The 21,269-nt window shown below is 38.6% G+C and overlaps 3 protein-coding genes and 1 pseudogene across 3 annotated transcripts in view; 1 reads left to right on the top strand and 3 right to left on the bottom strand.

The window, feature by feature from the left end:
* Positions 1 to 21,269, bottom strand: part of LOC115436284 (zinc finger protein 345-like) — a 589,760-nt gene that overhangs the window by 143,052 nt on the left and 425,439 nt on the right. The gene's annotated exons all lie outside the window — the stretch shown is intronic.
* The window catches only part of LOC115435837 (zinc finger protein 420-like), a 363,895-nt pseudogene that overhangs the window by 112,270 nt on the left and 230,356 nt on the right, over positions 1 to 21,269 (bottom strand).
* LOC115435836 (uncharacterized) overlaps positions 1 to 21,269 on the top strand; it is a 1,131,008-nt gene that overhangs the window by 985,669 nt on the left and 124,070 nt on the right. The gene's annotated exons all lie outside the window — the stretch shown is intronic.
* LOC115436245 (NLR family CARD domain-containing protein 3-like) overlaps positions 17,919 to 21,269 on the bottom strand; it is a 42,237-nt gene continuing 38,886 nt past the window's right edge. The window contains exons 10-11 of the mRNA XM_030159041.1: positions 21,079 to 21,125; positions 17,919 to 18,739 (exon numbers count right to left, since the gene is read on the bottom strand). Coding sequence (XP_030014901.1) covers positions 18,198 to 18,739; positions 21,079 to 21,125 — 589 coding nt within the window. The 3' untranslated portion in view covers positions 17,919 to 18,197. The remainder of the gene's footprint in view (positions 18,740 to 21,078; positions 21,126 to 21,269) is intronic.

The following is a 21,269-nucleotide window of genomic DNA, read 5'->3' as shown; positions in this document are numbered from 1 at the left end:
AACTGTCCAGAGGAAGTGAAAACACTTCAGCAGGCTTAGCTTTGGCTTTTCAGGACTAAATACTTTTAATGCTGTCGTACTTCGGTCCTCCACATCCACATTATTTAGCTCAAAAGAAGTTTTGGAACGCTGTACAACAGTAGAAAAGGGCGATGGAGCAGTTGTGTTTATTCTCTCCTTAAATTCTTCCAACAGAACACAGTTGTGTTGTGTGTATATGATTAGTTCTTGAACTGAATCCTCCCCCTCTCATGCTAACATCTATCTGTGTGTTTGGTCACTGATGTGAGGGCTTTTGTTTGCACACTTTCAAACATATCACACAGTTGTGGCCTATTTGGAGAAAACAATGGTTTACTTAATACTTACCGCTGTGGCATTGGCGTTTTTCCTCTTCTTTCTTTTTTTTGTCTTTTTTCAAACCCTGAAGGGTAGGAGCGCTTCATCATTGCTGTTCTTTTTAAATGCTTGCGCCGCCGTGCTCAGTGTGGACAGACCGTTTGTTCCACTGACAGAGAGTGGGGGGTGTGATGGGGGGTGCGCGAGGGCCGAGGTCACTTCTACATGACCCTCATAGCGTTTGTCATTGCATAGAGGGAATCCCTGTAGTTTGGGGGGGCCCAGTCACAAAACAGTACAGGAGAGGGTTAGGGTTAGGCCTCACTGTGGTGGTTTGTTTACAATGGATGGTTTTTAAGAAGTTGTACAGATAAATGACCATGCGGCCATCGGGGGCCCTCTTCAGCGAGGGGGCCCTAGGCAGCTGTCTACCTTGCCGACGTCATCCCGACGGCTCTGCTGACAATTCTGTATATGATAAAAATGTTCTTAGAAAATTATATTTTCACAGACAGCAGAGAATACATTGCAGATTACATAATGTAAATCTTTAAGTTGACTTTTGAATAAATTTTAATGTAACTCACAGGACTATTTTAAGAGTTTATGTGGGCATTTTTTTTCTGAACGTGTCAAAGATGTTTGTTTGCTGAACATTCTTACTCATATAATCACAAAGGTCTTAATGTTCCATAAATAGTCTGAACATTGTAGTTTTGTTTTTTTTTTTTTTTTTCAAATATTGCTCATGAGCTGTATTTTTTTGCCTTGGTCCTTTTCTTAGACCCATTGTCTTATTCAAGGTAAAGCTTAAGTTACTGTAGGTAAGACAAATCACTTATGACAAGAATTTTCAAGAATGTTCAACCTTAGGCCTTAAATTGAAAAAAAAAAAAAGTCAACTACAGGTTATGCCTTTCATGTTTGGTAAGGGTTAGCCTAGGGGTAGTCTCTGATGAGCAGTTTAAGATTTTAAGTTTATTGCCACAGTCTAAAGCGGACACTTCTAGGCTGTTTCTGTTTGCTACTAGAAGTCTGATCTCAGTGTCACTCAACAGGGTTTATTTTCTTTTTTTCCCCATTTTTTTTAAAGTAGCAGTATTCATTTTGACATTGCTCTTTGAATTAAAGGTATTTGATTGTGTTTCTGTCCAAATTTTTATTGCTTATTTTGCACAATATTCACAGTAATGCATATCTTAAGCAACTGTCCATAGTCCTGAGATTAATGAAGTTCATTGGAATCAATATTGACCGATATTTTATGAAACTGCTAAATTTAGTTATTATATGATTTACTGTACCTGTCTACAGTAAACTGTGAGAAGTTAAAGTAACCTAAACAGAATATTATTGTAATTTCCAATTAATCACAGAAATAATGCTGCATTTATTTATTTATTTATTTATTTATTTTTACTGTATTAGACTGTGAAATCATTTAAAAGTGTGAATACAGAAATATACTGTATTTCTGGTTCACAGACTACTACCATAAAGTAATTTTACATATTAATACCGTAAAAATAACAGTATATTGCTGGCGTCTCTGCTGCCAGCTCTTTACTGTTATTTTACAGGAAAATCTTTTACAGTGTAGTCTTTGTGACTTTGGAAAACTCCCCTTTACCAGCTGCATAAATTTCATACACATGCATTATTGGTCAACTTTGTTACTAGGCAAAAAATACATATTTGCCACACGTTGGGGCAACCAGTCACAACCGAAGCCTGAACTACTCTACGTGGGGTGTTATGAATCCCATGTGGGGTAGAACAGCTGTATGCGAGAGCAAGCACATATACATCTGACAGTTCAATCACTTGTCTCTGTTGCACTTGTCCTGTTGCACCTGCACAGGAAGTTCATGTTCAGCACATCAACCACAGAAAGTCCCCAAAGTTTACATGCTCTGCAAACTTGCACAATGCATCCCAGACTTGTTGACACATACTTGCCTTTCAAGACAGTTTAAAACAATATGTCAGAGCAAACATCATTTTATGCAACAATATGGCAATTCTATTAAGCAAAAATAACAATTTTCATATTCTTTTTTGTTTTTTGATTCGATATCTAGCAGCAAGCTTTAATCATCATCGAGCTTTACTCATTAATCAATCCTAGAGCCTTTACCTGGTGCAAGACAGAATCCTGAGCTACCCCGGTACGATCATCTGTCAACCTACCAAGGCCCTGTGCCCAGCACACCACGGAAGCATTTTATGTCTGGATTGTCATAGGAGGTGTGAATTTACCTTAAACTGTAAAATAATGATGCTTTTGTGTGAGTTCGCCATCGTTCTTGTAATGTTGTTTGTTTAAATACAATGTTATAAAAAAATTAAAAAAAACAAAAAAACATCCAGTTTCCATTATCAAGTGTTGATTTTTACCTCTACCGTAATGTCTAGAACAGATGCGCATTAGATTGCTGTTCTAGAAAAGACAGCGCAGACCTCCGCCAAGGCCGATCAGTGGGCCCCTGTGGCCCCCCCATCCCCCCACCACACCCCTGATCACCACCAAAATTTTATATTTTGTTCCTTGTGCCAGTATCAACACTTCCTGAAATTTTCATCCAAATCCGGGGCACAGATCTGCCTTAGCGAAGGTCTGCGCTCTATGAGTGCTTTTCTTGAAAAGCACTCATAGAGCGCAGACCTCCGCCAAGGCTGAGCAGTGGGCCCCCATGCCCCCCCACCTCTGATCACCACCAAAATTTAATCATTTGTTCCTTGTGCCAGTATCAGCATTTCCTGAAATTTTCATCCAAATCCAGGACACTGATCTGCCTTGGCGGAGGTCTGCGCTCTCGGAGTGCTTCTAGTTATGATATTACTTTTGAGTTGATGCTCTAACTTGCACTTTGCAAATTCATCCCATGGGCTGGATTGGAATCTTTGGTGGGCTGGTTTTGGCCCCCGGGCCGCATGTTTGACACCTGTGCTCTGGAGGATCTGAGGGGGAAGAACCTCATAAATGAAGAGCTGAAGGACAAACTGGAATGCACCTCTGGTCAAATGGAAATACTGATTAGAATATTTCCTGGAGGTGCTTCATGTTTCCACTCTGTTCGACTCCTCCTTCCTTATTATTTAAAGGAGTCTTACTCAGTAGTTTGGGCTAACTTCAGTTCAGATCTTCAGGTCCACCTCTGGGCGTCAAACCTCCATGAGTTCAGCAGAGCAGACACAGTTCACCCTCACACTTCACCTTCATGGTCTGAAGACAGATGTTTACTGGACACAGTCTCTCCATCTTCCTCTGCTCCATCCATCCACATACATGACTACAGTATTCTTCATGTTGACTAATTAATAAATACATGAACTACTTTAGTCCTACAGATTAGGTTTTGGTACAAACCGTGAAAATTACTGATCTAAAAGCTCATATTAAATCATCACATCACATAAGGCATTCTGATACATTTGGAGGTTTCATATGTTTTATTTTTTATGTATTTGTTTTTTACACACATATTTGACACATATTCAACAGCTACAGTAGGTTTAAATGGATGCTCATGTGGATTTGCTTGAGTCTAAAATGAGTGGCAGAAAGCAACTGTGATGGAGGTTTGAATGTGACCAAGGCCTTGATGCTCTCATGTTTTTGAAAATTATTACATACAAATACTTCCAACATTAGCCTGAGGGTCAGCCTCATGGAAATGCTGAGGTGAGTCCGATAGAAAAATTCTGTGATACACTCTGAGACAAAAGACAGAGTCACTGGATTCTGGAATCAGAAGATTTTACTTGCAAGGAGTCAAGTACATACAGTGAGATGCAGCAGTTGACTGACTAACAACAGGAAGTGTAAGATCTTATGAAAGAACATGAATATTACAGTCATTGGACCAAGTGTACAAATATTATGACGTTGATCAGGTTCACCATTGGCTTAGGTATTCAAAACACAGTGATACATGGGTTCAGTGACCGCGTTTGTACTCTTCCCCCACCTGCCCCATGGCCTGATCTCTTCAACGGCAGCATCCAGCTCTGGTCCCAAACTGGATGGACAACAAGTACGCTTTGGTCCCAAACTGGAACAAAACAAACAGATAGCAAAGAACTGGTAGACATATCCTGAGTGGATATGTCCGGGCATTCTTGCAAAAATGTCATCATAACCCATCCATGACTCGTGCTCTGGACACCTGGTATTTACAGGATATAGTCTAATAGCCTAATTTTTCAAACAATGGTACTTTAAAATACATCTACAACATATGGTACTTTAAAATACACTGAAGCAGGTTGTTCTCCTTTATCACAGGAGGAGGAGGATTATGAGGAGACACTGTTTCTCCTCCGATGGATCTAGAGGACCACAAAGGTCACAGAAGTTTGTTAGTTTTTTTTTTTTTTTTTAATGTATACCATAGAGTAGATCTATACTCCCTCACATTGCAATCTTTTATGGAATTTTGATTTTAATGTGAGAATTTGACAAGTGATGAGAATAAGTGATTGGATAAACAGCTTCTGCATTCGTATCCTTTTTATCAGAGCACAGCTGGAAAACAGCGAGAGAAGGATCCATCAACTTCCACAGCAGCTGCAGGTCAAAGGTCAAAGGGACATTTATAATAAATGTCAGATTAAGTCTTCATGTACAACGGTGGATTTGAAATACTATATGTTACATGTTCTATGTTTGAACAGTTTTCCGTTGAAGAGATTCATAGGAGGCATTTCCTACAAAAGATGAAAAAATGGACACAGACTTGTTGTCTTTGGATGGACAGATTAGGACGGCCCACCTAGGGATTCAATTAGTGGAACACCAGGTGAGGGGGGGCATTGTCACAGGTAATAGGTGGCAACTGTTGGAACAATATTATAGATCTGAACTGTTGTATTTTTACTGTTAGAGAATAAAGAACAACAAAATGTGAATTCTTTGTCATTATTTGACTGGTGATGATTGTGGCAGTGGATTAATCTGAAAAGGAATTCCTGTAAATTAAATGTTACACCCTTCCATCCTGGACCCGAGCTCTAGTCTTGCAGTGGACCACATTAAAACACTTCTGGGGCCTGGATCAGGGTCAGGGGTCAGCAGAGAAGGCTGGCATGGATATCCTCTGTCTCCCAGTAGGTACCCATCAATCTGTCCTGGAAGTAAAATGGATTCATGTGGGTGTGTTTATATCAGGGAGACAAACATGATCATTGAACAAAGTGTTCAGTTACTGAACACATGCACATCTGTGGATCAGGCTATACTCTGGATCAGGGGTCACCAACCTTTTCTCTCCTGTGGGCTACTTTTACCTAATGAAGTTGCCAGAGGGCTACTCTAATTTAGCAACATTTATTTACATAGCTATTTTTCATACATATACATATTTTGTACTATACGTTTGTAACACTGTGCTCTTCATTTATTTTATTTATTTATTTATATATCTTTGTTTCAACATTTACAATACTTAAAAAGTGTTAATATGAAACTATTATTTTACTTTAATTAAGAAAATCAAAAGTAGAAAAAAATGAATACAAGCATTTGCATGCTGTATTCCTAAATATTTTAATACTATGTCAAAAATTATGAAATGGAACAATCCTGCATATTTTTATAGAATTACTAAAAACAAATACTACACACCTGTATGTGCATTTTTAATACTTTGAAATTGTGAAAAGGAACATTGTCACTCACACAATAAAACTTCACCAGCATGTGCTGCTGCTTTTCTGAAGGATTTGACCTTTTCTAAATTCACATATGCTGTCAAAACATTAATTAAAACCAGAACTTTGTGCACATAAATCCACCATCCCCGTCACTTCTACAGTCATCACACTGGAGTCAAACACAGAGGCACCTGTTCAGGTCTGACTCCAGCTGTCTGAGCGCATGCGCAGATAGTGTACATATGTTTGCGCTGGTCCAGGATGTGACCCACTTTACTGATGCCTCTGTTGAAGCGCTGGTCTTGGTCAGTTTAGTGAACATGGACTGTTGTTTTTGGACTTTAGTTTTCAGCTCTTTTACCTTCTCTTCACGGAGGCTGATTCCCACCAGAGAATCTCCAGAAAAGTTGCTGTGAACTTTGGTGAAGTTCCGCTCCACGTTGCATCTTTTACTGACTTCCAGAACGCGCCACAGATCACACACACACACACACACACACACACACACACACACACACACACACACACACACACACACACACTCGTCTTTCACATTAGTCAAACAGAAGTCTGTGCCTCATCATTGGTGAAAATAACTCCCTGACTATATTCAGCCCACATCGTTGGGGGCTGAACCCACTACCTGCCTGGCATCTGGCTCATCCTGGGCCCCACCCCTCTCCAATGACAGGCAGCAAACCAGCGCTAAAGTTTGATTGACAGCTAGTTGACCGTTTCATCTCGGGAGGGGGACACTTGTAATTTTGATTGGGTGGAAATTCAGACCTGTTCTACCAAATGACGAATCAACTTTGTGTTCTTATATTAGTGACCATTGGCGAACCACCGGTAGATCGCGAGCAACGTGTTGGAGAACCATGAACTAGTTCTATTTTTAGAACAGGCCTGCGGGCGACCTGCGTGGTCCCTGCGGGCGACCTGGTGCCCGTGGGCACCGTGTTGGTGAGCCCTGCTCTGGATATATGTGGAGTCAGGTACAGAGCCAGGACACTTTATTTCTACATTTGTAATGATATATGCCGGATCATAAATGAGCTTGATATTGCAGAGAATGGCATTATTAGGGACCGAGCCAAAAGGTAAGGCCCTCTCACACAGTGAGAGGCCTTGCCTGCAAGCAAGGCCCTATTGTTATTCGTTCGTTTTTATATTATTATTTTTCCGTGACGCTTTAAACTGGATTTTGACCCCCTAAACATGCTCAAAAACTCATAAAATTTGGCACACATGTCAGGTCTGGCGAAAAATTTGATAAAATGTAAAAATTAACCCCATAGGTGCCAAAATGAGCTCTGTAGCGCCCCCTAGACACACAAAATCAGCCCTAGCGGCCAGTAGGAATGTCGTAGAAACATGAAACCAATGCCAAAATTTTCGTCTCATCGAGCCCAACAAATCACGCGCTCACACTCATGACCTAACGCCAACAGGAAGTTCAGAATTTTCCTTTCAAAATAAAATGCTCAAATTGCAAACTTCCAGTAGGAATGTCGTAGACACACGAAACCAACGCCAAAACGTTTGTTTAATTGAGCCCAACAAATCACGTGCTGACGCCTATGAGCTATCTCCAACAGGAAGTTCACAATATGCCTTTCAAAATTAAATTTTTAAAACTAACTCCGATTACACCATTTGTCGTATTGACTTCTAAATTGCACCAAAAGATAGAGTGAACCCTCCTCAAAAAAGTGATCTCGTACTTTTTCCAGAACTGTCTTAGTTTTTCTTTTACAGGCCCGCAAAGTTGCCATGTGTGGAACTCATTTTTCACTTTGGAGTTTTTCCCCACATGTGACATATGTACGCGTTAAGGGGACTCAGCACAACGCTCACATGCAAAAATTTTTGAGATATGATGTACGGTTATTGATTTATAGCAATTTTTTATTTTCATACTTTTTCCACTTTAGACTACCATTTGACCCCCTTAACATGCTCCAAAACTCACCAAATTTGCCATGTATGTCATGGCTGGTGAACACTTTCATACAATATCAAAATTAACCCCTTGGGTGCTAAAATGGACTCTGTAGCGCCACCTATGTACTAAAAAACACACAAATTCTGCCCTAGCGGCCAGTAGGAATGTCACAGAAACATGAAACAAATGCCAAAATGTTGGTCTGATTGAGCCGACAAATCATACACTGACACTCATGAGCTAACTCCAACAGGAAGTTGGCAATCTGCCTTTGAAAGTTACTCTACGTTTCTGCAATTACTGCTTATTCATTTTAGAGTTTTGACACAAAAGTTATACCTCATTGAATTCCCACGAGTCTGCAGAATCCAAAAGTGAAAGAATTTTTCAGATACGACCTACGGTTATGGAATTATGGCGATTTTTTGAAAAGTATGTTTAGTTTCATTTTTCACAATGGCAAAATCCCTATACAAAATCCCTATATGGCACACTACTGCCATCTTGTGGGCATCTGAATATAGACCAGTGGTTAGAGCAGTTTTCTGTTATACAGGAGTCCTGGGTTCAAACCCCAGACAGGGAAATAGCTTCTTTTTTTTTGTTTTTTGTTTTTTATTCCCTCCATCACATTTTAAAACAGGTTTTGCTGCATTATATTGTGGATATTGGAAATTTTGCACACATTCAAAAGTACACGGAGTACATTTTTTTTCAAAATAAAACCCTTATTAAAAATAATACATACTGTCTATTACATAACTTCTTTTCATTTTTATGACCAAACGCTCAACTGTTTGTACAATGTTTCTTCATTCAAAAGTACTCTTTCTCACAGACACACACGCTCACACAATAGGGTTTTTCCAAAATAAAAGCCTTAAATATGAGAAATCATCACTTTATTACTCAATTATTTACACAATTTCAATTCATTTTTCAAACTGATTCTTTCTCTCACATACAAAACAAATGCACATACACACAGTAGGATTTCCAAAATAAAAGTCTCATTTAAAGGTGATGGTGGTTTCAGCAGAGGGTCGCTGGTGTTCTGTACAGATGTAAGGAGGATAGACACTAAAGGATGGGAACTGGTATGGGGACGGACAGGTGTGAGTGGAGCTGAGGTGTGGACGGTCACGGGAGGCGGATCGCGGGGGAGGCGGAACGCTCGGTGCGAGGTCCCGCCCAATGCTGCTTGCAGCTTTAATTTGGTTTATTTTTGATGCTTGTTTCCTTAATTTTACTTCATTCTTTTTAATTCTATCATTATGATGAATTATTTGTCTTGTGTTTTCATTTTTTGTCATTTATGTTGATTTTTTTTCTGATCATTCTGAGGTTTGTTTTTTTTTTAGGTTCACTTTGGTAATTATTTTTGTTAATTTTTGTACATTTTGACAATTTGTTATATTTTTCTTGATTTAGTTGAATATTTTGTTCATTTTGATGATTTTATATTTTCCCATTTTTGTTCTTTTTTCTAATTTTGCTTGTTTTGTTTTTAAGTTTCATTATTTGTTATCATTACTTTCTCCTGTTTCCCATGTTTCCATTTTATTGCTTTGCTATTTTTCATTTATCCATTATTCATTAATTCTTTGTATTTACTCGATTATGATGAATTATTTTCCCGCGTTTTCAGTTTTCATTTATATTGACTTTTTTTTTTTTTTTTTTTTTTTTTTAGTAAATGTTGATGATTATTCCGTTCTATATTTTTCTTCATGTTGAATATTTAGTTCATTTTGTTCTGTTTTTCATTTGGACTTGTCATTACTTAGAGGTTCTGATGCTAGAACACTCCTGCCCATAATGTTGGACTAAAGTATTTTTCCTCTTGTCATGAAATGATTGTGAATATGTGATTTCTTGTTCATACAGTGGAACTGGACTATCCAGAATCAATCCCCAGTTGAATGTGTGAGGTTGTCAGGTTCTGTCTCTATGTTCCAGTCCTGTGGTCTGGATGCACATCAATCTAACTATAGAAGTGGGCGGGACTTTCACTGGAGGAGAACTACACTCATCCAATCACAGTCCAGATATGACTTCTATCAGTGATCAGTAGGAACTAGACTGATATCTGGAACCATTTACATGTTAGAAACCATCAAAATATGGACCATTAGAAGGAAAGGAACATTTAGAACATTTAAAAAAAATCTACATTTTTACAAACCGTTAACAAACTTTGTAAACATTGTCCCAAAGAAAATACAGATCAAATTGAAATGAATTCAACCAATAGTTTCAGGGAAGAAGATGTTTGAAGAAATCACTAACGGAGACGACGCCTTCACAAAAACTCATCTATCAGCATTTTTACAAAGTGAGAGGATTATGGCTTTAGGCTGAAAATGACCATTACTTTAAAGGACCGTATTTACAGAATAAAGACATAATGTTTGGAGAAAAGTCATAAAGAGGTGGAAATATCTGGAGAATAGCCTCCACGTCTACATTCAATTCATCATTTGGGCTGAAAGTTGGAAAGAATTTTGACTCTTTACTCATAAAATTCTATTTTTTTCCTAATATTATAACTTTATCCTTTGTACATTTACATCCATAAACACCTGTTTATAGGTGGAATTACAGTATTTTAGTCGTAAAGGCTTGTGAGTGTTATTTCCATCTGTTTCTAGAGACTTCAGCAGTAAAATGTTTACATTCATTCATTCATTCATTCATTTCTTCATTCATTCATGTCAAGAGTTTGTGTAACATGTTGTTTTGTTGTTTAAGTGAAGAATTACCATAAATCTGAGTCTGATTTACATTACATTGACATTTACAGTGAAAAAAATATTTGGATTCATTACAAAATTCATTATAATTATTATTAAATGGAGTAAAAACCTCATTTCCAGTCTTTTTCTGACTCTAATCCAAAGGTTTTATTCCTAATAAAATAAAAACAAACCCAACATTTCATAAATTTCACGCCCTGGCCTGTGTTCTCCACCTGATACTGATCACAGTTCCAACATTACACTTGTCATTATCAGTTTATTCACATCAGAAAGTGTCAGAACTGTTATGGCCCCTGGGGTCCTCTTGGGGGAGCTATGCATGTCTCCAGCTCTTGGCTCTTAACAGGCACCTGATGAGGAGATTAGGAACACCTGTGGCACCCAGAGTTCCTGTCTTTAAACAGTCTGCCTGTAGCTCTCACCTGGCACGTGCAAAGCAGGGGGCCGGGGGGGCTTGAGCTTTTTTTTTTTGCGCAAAACACTGCATGACTAAAATTTTCGTGACTAAAATTTTGATCAATGATAATAAATGTTCAGAGTGGTTTAGTTTGGCTGTCACTGGACCTGGTCATGGTGCCCTTTCATCTCTGTCACACCCCGCCCCTTCCTTCTGTGCAACCTTGCTTGCAACACACACACACACACACACACACACACACACACACACACACACACGTCATGCGGTCTGGAGAATGAATGAGGAGGAGGGAAGCGCCACGATTCCAGGTACGTGAGAGTCCACCCGCTATCTGCCCAAAACATTCACTTGTCTCTTTTGGTCCTGGTCCTATTCTTCAACAACTATAGTTTTGGGGCCAAAAACCGATCGTGAGTAAATAATTCAATATCATCATCACGTCATAGAATGAGCTCCCAGACTAGCACACTCTAACAGCTGGGTGCCCACCTGAGTCTGAGTCCTGCTGAAGCACTCACACAGATTTGCTTCTGTTTTATTTCCATAAACTCTTGAGTTTTAGCCGCAAAATTCTAACACATGGTAATAGTCCTCACTTGCTGAAACAGTCACTTTTTCTTCAGTTTTCTCTGTTTTTGCATAATACTTTTAAGTTTACTCTGAGCTCTAATGAACATCTACATGATCAGTAAATTAAATATAGGGTAAAGGAAGTGATTTACACTGAAAAATGCAAAACACAGAGGTTTTTATTATAATAAATGGTGATAAATCACATGAGAAACCTTAAAAAGAGAGAAAAAAAATCATTTAGAAGCTGCCATAAAAGTACCACTGGGTCTTAATGGGTTAAAATGTGCTGAAGTAATTAAATTCTGCTAAACCGATATAAAATTGCATAAAAAGAAAACACATCCAAGTCTTCTTCTCATCCAATACCTAAATCCGGCCCTTTTGGTGTACAAGAGTCATAAAACTTATGTAAAATCCCCCGACTCTTTCATCAGTGCCAACACTTTGACATTTCTGCTTTTGTTTCAGAAACTGCTGGATCGATTATCATAATATCCGTGTTCGCCTCAAACATCTTGAGTGAATCTTATTTGAAATAACCACAAACCTCCACAAATATTCCCATCAACCTGCTCAATATTAAATGATACAGCTAGAAATACTACAATATAAACTTTATCATTATCATGTAATGTTAAATGGTTTGGCTTGGGTTAACACTTCCTCTACATGGTTATTTCTTAACTGTGGAAAACCTAAATATCATCATAAATATGTCCTAGAATGAAAAGAAACTGAATATTCAATGTTTCACTGTAAAAGTATACTCAGTGCCAATGAAAACGCAACACTTGAAGATTCTTATATTTTTTTTAAATTGATGAGGATTTTTATTCGATAAACTCTTTGGAATTAATCATAGGCCATTTCTATACAGTAAAAATAAAAAATCACATCCAAATTTGTTGACAAAAAATAAGGATAAAGAAAGAAACTCAAGGACTCCCAAAACCAAAAGTCACAAAATTCAGTTCTAGAACTCAGTATGGAATATGACCTCCGTTTGCATTCACACAGGCTGTAATACGCCTTCTGATGTTGTCCTGGGGTATATTGACCCACTCTTCCTCCAGAGCCGTAGCCAGTTCCTGTCTGTTCTGTGGAGCAGGAGTCCTATTGGCAACACGGCGCCCACGCTGGTCCCACAGGTGCTCGTCCAGGGTGAGGTCTGTCTGCAGTTGAGCCAGTTTCTTCATGCCTCTGTTGCATCCTGACTATGGTGGACACATTGCATCCATAACGGCGCGCCACCTGCCGAGCAGAGATTCCAGCCTCCAGGAGCCCCATAGCATGGCATCTGTGGTCACGTGTCAGTCGAGGCATCGCTGAGTTATTGCAAGTGATTTTCGTGCTTTTCAGCTTTCCTTTATATACAGAACATGACCACTCCTTAACTGACCACAATTCCTTAAGTTGAGCAGTTCATTGCTGAGCAATGAGAAAAAAAAGTCTTATAAATGCAGACAAGTTCATTCAAGCGTGACAATAGCTCAACCCGTCTCAGGTTGTTAAGAAATTGTCTGGGATTATCTTATACGGGTGAAATTTAAACATATTGATGCAGCTCAGGAACAATAAAACACATTCAAGAGTTGCGTTTTCATTGGCACTGAGTATAGGTGTAAAACCAGATGTAAAATGAAGGTATTTCTAGTTATTAACATTCACTGTCATGCTTTTATACATAATTTAACATCTGTTTTTAAGAATTTGTCTTGGACTTACACTGCAAAAATCGAAATCTTACAAAATCTTACAAACTTCTCATTTACTAGTCAAAATATCTCATCCCACTTAAAATAAGACATAATCACCAACAGAGGAACTTGTAAGGGAGATAAAAGAACTTATTTTTAGACAATAGATCCAGAAAATCTTATTTCAAGAAATCTTACCAAGATCATTTTCACTTGTTCCATTGGCAGACATTTTTGGGGAATTGAGCAAAAAAAAAATCTTTAATTAAGCAAAAAAGTCTGCCAATGGAACAAGTGAAAATGATCTTACTAAGATTTCTTGAAATAAGATTTTCCAGATCTATTGTCTAAAACCAAGTTCTTATATCTCACTGAAAAGTTACTCTTTAGGTGATTTTGTCTTATTTTAAGTGTGATGAGATATTTGGACTAGAAATGAGAAAAATACACCTGGTAAGATTTAGATTTTTGCAGGGTATTAACACACAAAAACTTCTACACATTACATCTTTATTTCCACTTCTATAGAAACTGAACATCAGAAGAAACTTATTACATATTCTATGTGATGCCATTTCACACCATTTTATTAAATATGAAAACAAATTCTTTCTTGTTCTTAAAAAAACATTTAATTAACAAACAAAATACAACAAACAACAAAACAGTGGATGAGTATCCAGAGGATAATGTAAAATATGACAAAGGGTAGTTCAACAAAGTTCACATTTAGCAACAAGCAACATTATTAATCCAAAGCAAGTCAAAGATCTCAATCCCATTGAACATCTGTGGGATATTCTTGGTAGATCCGTGTATGCTAGGCGTCCAGCACCTGGCAACCGCCAGATGCTCATCCAGGCCCTTCAGGAAGAGTGGGACAACATCCCCCAGATAGGATCAGGAGGTGAATCCAGAGTATGTGCAGAAGGTGCACAGCCTGTGTTAGGGCTCAGGGAGGACACACCCAGTATTGAGGACATTGATCTGGACCATTTGGTCAATCTTTGACTTGCTGTGGATTAATAATGTTGCTTGTTGCTAAATGTGAACATTGTTGAACTACCCTTTGTCATATTGTCATAAATGTGAACTTTGTAATTGGTGGTTATTCGTTTTCATGTGCCCTTTTGGAAGTTTGAGCCCCTGCCCCTTTATAGCTCTCTGCTCGGCCCTGGAGAGGAGTGAGGCACGCGACCGGAGGACATCGGCATGCACAGGACCAGCCAGATGCCGAGGAGAGACCACCAACACCACGGTGAGACTCACACGCAGCGGCCAGCAGTCAGACCCTGTTTCAGCAGTTGACCGCTGCTACATGGACAGACACGAACGTGGACCAGAGCGCACTGTGTGGAGAACTCTGTGGGGCCGGATACAGCAGCAGGAGAACGGAGAGCTCTCCCTGTCTGTGAGTATTAGAGAAGTTTGATTCACGCGTTCTGACCACAGCGGCCTTTGGCCGGGGGTTTGGTGCGCCGGTGTGTCCTGTGCTGGCCTTTGTGTGTGCCATCTGTCAGGTGCGGATAGGTGGAGCTGAAGAGGAGGAGCGAAGAGCTCGAGCTGGTGTCGGTCTTCGGTGAAGCTCTGCACAACGAGGCCCGAACGACGCAGCGGTAGGGTGACGGGCGTGTATGTAACTTTTTTGTACCTGTCTGTATGCTGTTTGCCTTTGGCTGTGCTCCGTGCTGCCGCCTGTGTATGTGTGTGTGTTCTGTTCAGGAGCGGGCCGGACGTGCTGAGGTCTGGACTCACCTGGTGGATCACCGTCGTGTCACTCCTTGGAAAGAACCATTGTGCTACCTCATTCCTTGTTTTTCTTTTTAAATACTATTTTTAAATGTAGTGTTTTTAATTGTATTTATTGTAATTGAATAAATTTCATAATTCATTTTAACAGTGACTCTTTTTTTTTTTTGGTTGCACAATTGCTGTCTTTCACTTAGGTTTTAATATTTCGCGTTTTAATTCGGCCCATCATCCACTTATTATAAGAACAGTTATTCCAAACCCCTCCTTACATATATATTAACATTCAAGATGAAATGTGAAATATGCGATTACACACAGGCATATATTTTGAACATATTTATTTACACATTGCTATTAACATTCAGAATTTATGCTTTATGCTTTACAACCTTAACTGTTCTTAATTTGCACTGTAAATTAAATTTTTTTTTTTTCTCATATATGTTCTTATATATCCAGTTGCAATTCAGGTACAAATTCTGTTGGGTTTCTGTAGAATTGACTTAGAGTCTGGTTTTGACCAACTCTATATATAAAATGTCAAGAGATAACTTTCTTGTGATCTGGCGCTATATAAATAAAATTTGATTGATTGAGTGATTTAATTGGTTTTCCCCTGTAAGTCGCTTTGGAAAAAAGCGTCTGCCAAATGCGTAAACATAAACATAAACATACAAATTAAACAGTTTTAGAAACTTAGCGGTCTATGTCTTTCATACTGAGTAATCAGAAATATGGTTTTGGAGAAAAAAGAAATTGGTCCTGATGTTCACTTTCGCTTGGCCAGGCCCAGTAGCTCTGCACTCTACGGTCAGCAGAAGTGATTTAACATCCTGAGATTACAAATACTGTTTCAGCATAAGGTTGATATCGATGCTCAGTCTGAACAAAAAAAAAAAGAAATTCTGTATTTCTTCAGAATGTATGTCCAGATTTTGTTTGATAAAGTTGAAGGATTAAAAAAAACAACCCGTCCTGATATTCCACCGGAAATGCATAATGTGCAGCCGTGCCTTGGGACATGATTTTATGTTATGGTGGGAATCTTCCAGGAAAAGCCAATAGGAAGCTTCGGTGTAATCTTTGTACCCACCTCCTCATTAGCATACGCTCAACTAGTTTACTAGTAGGTATTTTGTACCGTACTAGTTTACTAGTGGACATTTTGTACCATACTAGTTAACTAGTATGTCTAAAATGCATCTACTAGTTAACTAGTGAGGATTTTGGCTTTTACTAGTAAACTAGTGAGGTCAAATATGCATTCACTAGTTAACTAGAGAACATTTTTGGCTCCTACTAGTTAACTAGTGAGAGATTTTAGCTGCACTAGTAAACTAGTAATGGCAAAAATGCATCCACTAGTTAACTAGTTAACATTTTGGCCTTCACTAGTTAACTAGTGCACGTTTTTGTCCCTCACTACTAACACTAAACTAGTGTGACGTTTTGCCTTTCTAGTGCAGCAAAACGGCAGTGGATATCAAGGATATCTAATAAATGCTCACTCGGCTTGCCATACAGCAGTGTTATAGCATAAGAACCTCTAAGTAATGACAAGTCCAAATGAAAAACCGGTCAAAATTAACTAAATATTCAACATGAAGAAAAATATAGAATGGAATAATCTCCAACATTTACGAAAAAAAGAACATAAACGAAAAATGAAAAAATAGGACAAATAATTCCGCATAATTGAGTAATATTAAGAATTAATGAATTAAAATGGAAAAAAAGCAAAATAATAAAATGGGAAAAAGGACAAAGTAATGATAAGAAATTATGAAAATTAAAAACAAAAAAGCAAAGTTTTTTTTTTTTTTTTTTTTTTTTAAAAAGAACAAATATGGGAAAATATAAAATCCAAATGAACAAAATCATCGACATGAACAAAATATCTAAACTAAATCAAGAAAAACATAATTAATGAATTGTCAAAATGTAGAAACATTAACAAAATAATTACCAAAGTGAACTTAAAATGAAGAAGAAAAAAAAAACAAAACTCAAAATGATCAGAAAAAAAATCAACATAAATGAAGAAAAATGAAAACACAAGATAAAAAATTCATCATAATGTCAGAATTAAAAAGAATGAAGTAAAATTAAGGAAACAAGCATCAAAAACAAACCATATAATAGTTGAATTAAGGGTGACTGATGTTATTGGTGTTTGTAAATGTTTAGTTGTTGTGGCTAATATAACAAAGAAATGATGACTTCGGGATGATCTCAGGGAATCTCTCCCATTCTTTATTCAACAGGGATTTTATACAGGGGCGTTTGTACATCATTATTACCCTTAAAGGAACTAACCATTCGCTACGTGTGTGATAAACTCTGCCAAATACGATGATATGTTATTAATGACTTTGTTTTGAACATAGCTTTGGTGGGAACATCCTCTCTTTCCTACTCCTGGGACACACAAACATGATATACCTGAAGTTACTCAACGTCATGAAATACAATACACACACTTAAGGCTTTATCAAAATACCACAGTGTATTTGGTGATGATCAGCTGACACAGAATGGAGATCAAATTCAACTGATTTGGATTCAACGAGTTATGTACACAACACAACTATACAACTACACAACACAACTACACAATTCCAATCCAATCCAACTTTATTTATAAAGCACTTTAAAACAACCACAGTGTACCAAAGTGCTGTACAGAAGCATAAAAGCACAATACAAATTAATAAAAGCATCAAAAACATTCAAATCAAATCAAACAAGTTAAAATATCAAAACAGAAACAAAATGTCAACATTGCAAGAGTGTTAAAAGGCCAAAGAGAACAGGTGGATTTTAAGAAGAGATTTAAAAACGAGCAAGGAGGAGGCCTGTCTGATATACAGAGGCAGGTTGTTTCACAGTCTGGGACCAGCAACACACAACAATTACACAACACAATTATAAAACTACACAACACAACTATACAACTACACAACACAATTATACAACTACACAACACAACTACACAACACAACTACACAATTACACAACACAATTATACAACCACACAACACAACTACACAACTATACAACTACACATCACACAAACACACTGTGGATCCTGGGTACATGAGTCCAAATCCTCCAAACAGTGGTTCAGTGAATGTGGTTTTGCAGGTGTGGAGGTGGATCAGTTTGTCAGAGGAGACTCTGTAGAAGGACACAGATCCAGCAGGACAGTCCACATACACTGATACTGTACCAGAGGAGGAGGAGGAGGAGGAGGACTGAGGGAGGTCTGTGTATTTGTTATTATGCCAGACCCTGTATCTACCTTCATAACAGTACAGACTCCAGGACTGATAATTTTCTCCAAACTCACAGTCATGACTGCGTCCTTTCCTTCTGATTCCTCTGTAAGTCACTGATACATCAGCCTCTCCACTCCACTGGACCTCCCAGTAACAGCGACCAGTCAGACCAGTTGAACACATCAGCTGAGGCCAGTAGTCAAACCTGTCCTGATGATCAGGATATGACTGAACCTCCTCCACTCGTTCCACCTTCTTGTTGTTTTCAGACAGTTTCAGTTTTTCATTCGCTGTGTTTGGATCCAGGGTGAGTTCACAGAAATCTGATGGACAGAAGAAAACACAAAACAGCTGCAGTTATTGATCAGTGATCAGCTTGATTTGACTTTAGGGAAAGACTAGAGAATGACTTATTTGTAATTGTGTCCCTGGTTCACACACTGTTACTGTGACACAAATGACCATATGTTGGATTGGTGATGTGTGTGTTTTATAGCTGTAAGCTAGCTGCTAGCTGTGCAGTCACAAGGAAAGACGCCGCATCAGTGTGAATATAAAACCACAGTTACACAACCTCACCTGGTACCACATTACAAACACTAATACTCAACAAAAGAATAAAAGCTGAACACACCAATCAGTCAAATGAATGAAAATGAACAAACAACAAAACTATTACAGAATTAACAAAACTAATGAAAGAAAATATAAAATGAATTAGCAAAAACATCAATAATGAAACAAACTGAACAAAATAATCAGAAAAATGAAAAAAATGAAGAAAATTGTTTTTAAAAATGTTGATTTTGTTGAATATTTAAAATATGTTCTTTGTAACTTTGCTGTTCTCACTCTAATTAGTTTTTTGTTAATTTTGGTTCAGTTTGTATTATATTAAACACAAGTCCTGATAGTTCAAGTCCTAGTAGTTCATTCAAAGACCAAACAAAGAAGTCATGAAGTTATCATGAAAATCTTCCACAGAAATATGTGACTAAATAAATGCTGATCATGTGATCCCATAGATCATGTGTGTTCCAATGCAGATCACTGATGGGTAGCAGCATCACAGCACTTTAAACCTCCACAGGTTTGAGTTCTGATGGTTTTGGGGAAATTCATGATGGAGACAAATAAAGGCCTGGTCTGAAACGTGTCTGAGTCACTTTTATTTCACAGAAGTAGAGGTCGACCAATATGGGTTTTTCTAAGGCCGATGCCGATTTTTTAAAATTTAGTTAGGTGATGGCCGATACCTACAGCTGATTTTTAAGGTCGATATTTAAGGCAGATTTGTTTTTGTTTTTTAAAGCACATTGACCGTAAAAAAATAATTGAAATACTTAGATAATTAAGGTCAATCTATGTTCCTACCCTCACCTATGGTCATGAGCTTTGGGTCATGACCGAAAGGATAAGATCCCAGATACAAGCGGTCGAAATGAGTTTCCTCTGCAGGGTGGCTGGGCACACCCTTAGGGATAGGGTGAGGAGCTCAGTCACCAGGGAGGAGCTCGGAGTAGAGCTGCTGCTCCTCCACGTCGAGAGGGGCCAGCTGAGGTGGCTCGGGCATCTGTTTCAGATGCCTCCTGGACGCCTCCCTGGGGAGGTGTTCCGGGCATGTCCCACCGGGAGGAGACCTTGGAGAAGACCCAGGACACGTTGGAGAGATTATGTCTCTCAGCTGGCCTGGGAATGCGTCGGGGTACCCACGGAAGAGCTGGAGGAGGAGTCTGGGGAGAAGGAAGTCTGGGCGTCCCTGCTTAGACTGTTAAACCGCGACCCAGCCCCAGAAGAAGGGGAAGATAATGGCTGGATGGAGATAATTAAGATTTTTATGCAGCAATATAAATGAAATTATTAATACATGTACACATAATACTCTTTGAACATTTATTGAACTTCACGTGCTGCCCACACAGGTGCCTGATCAAATACCTTATAACATTTGAACTACTGATCAAATATTGGCTTTCAAAAAATACAGATGCATCGGCCGGCTGATATATCAGTCTACCTCTACAGAGAAGCTCTGAGATGTGAGTTGTAGTTGTGGTTTTTCTGTCTAATGTCATGTAGGCAGTAGTCAAGGACAGATAGACAGGAACTGGAATTTACTGACATTTCATTCCAATGGTTCTGTTCAGTCTGTGTCTCCAAGTTCACTGTCAAAAACCTTCTGATCAAAAACAAACTGTATTAGTGATGACCTTTGCACAGATTTATTAATTCACTCTTTCCCTTTTTCCTAATTGTCCATAAAATCCATAATATTAGGGCCTTTATCTAATGGATAATAAATATTTATGGAAGTGATTTGATGTTTTGGGTTGAACTTGTTACTGTGACAAACTTTCCTCCTGATCGACTCAGCTGTGTTTTTGACTTTATTGTTTGTTCGTTTTCCACCTTTATCAGACAGCGGCACAAGAACGACACTAGAATGATCCATAAAGACAGAGGAGGTGTGATTGGCCAATGGTCGGAGGTTCTGAGGACTCGTCCCTCAGGGTGTTTGTGTCATGTGATCCGTGTCCTGACCAATCAGCTGTCAGCTCACCCACTGTCTTCACTGACAGTTGATGTGTTTTCTAATGTGGTACCAGCTCTCACTGTATGTTCAGGTTGGGTTTCATCTGTAATCTAATGGAAATCCACTTACACTTCCTCAGACCTGGTCTCAACCATCGGACTCCACTGGGCTCCAACCTGAAAGGAGGAGGGGGGGGGGTCAGATCAGCATTAAACATGGACATTCCATCACTCTGATCCACTCCAGCTTTTCTGTTCACATCCAGTCAATGGTTCCTGTCAGTCCCTTATTGAACATCTGTATCTGTGACCATGGTCTGG

This window comes from Sphaeramia orbicularis, chromosome 16, assembly GCF_902148855.1.
Source record: "Sphaeramia orbicularis chromosome 16, fSphaOr1.1, whole genome shotgun sequence".
NCBI classification, from domain to species: domain Eukaryota; kingdom Metazoa; phylum Chordata; class Actinopteri; order Kurtiformes; family Apogonidae; genus Sphaeramia; species Sphaeramia orbicularis.
The sequence above is the reverse complement of the archived record's forward strand: the minus strand, read 5'-3'. Positions and strand labels throughout refer to the sequence as shown.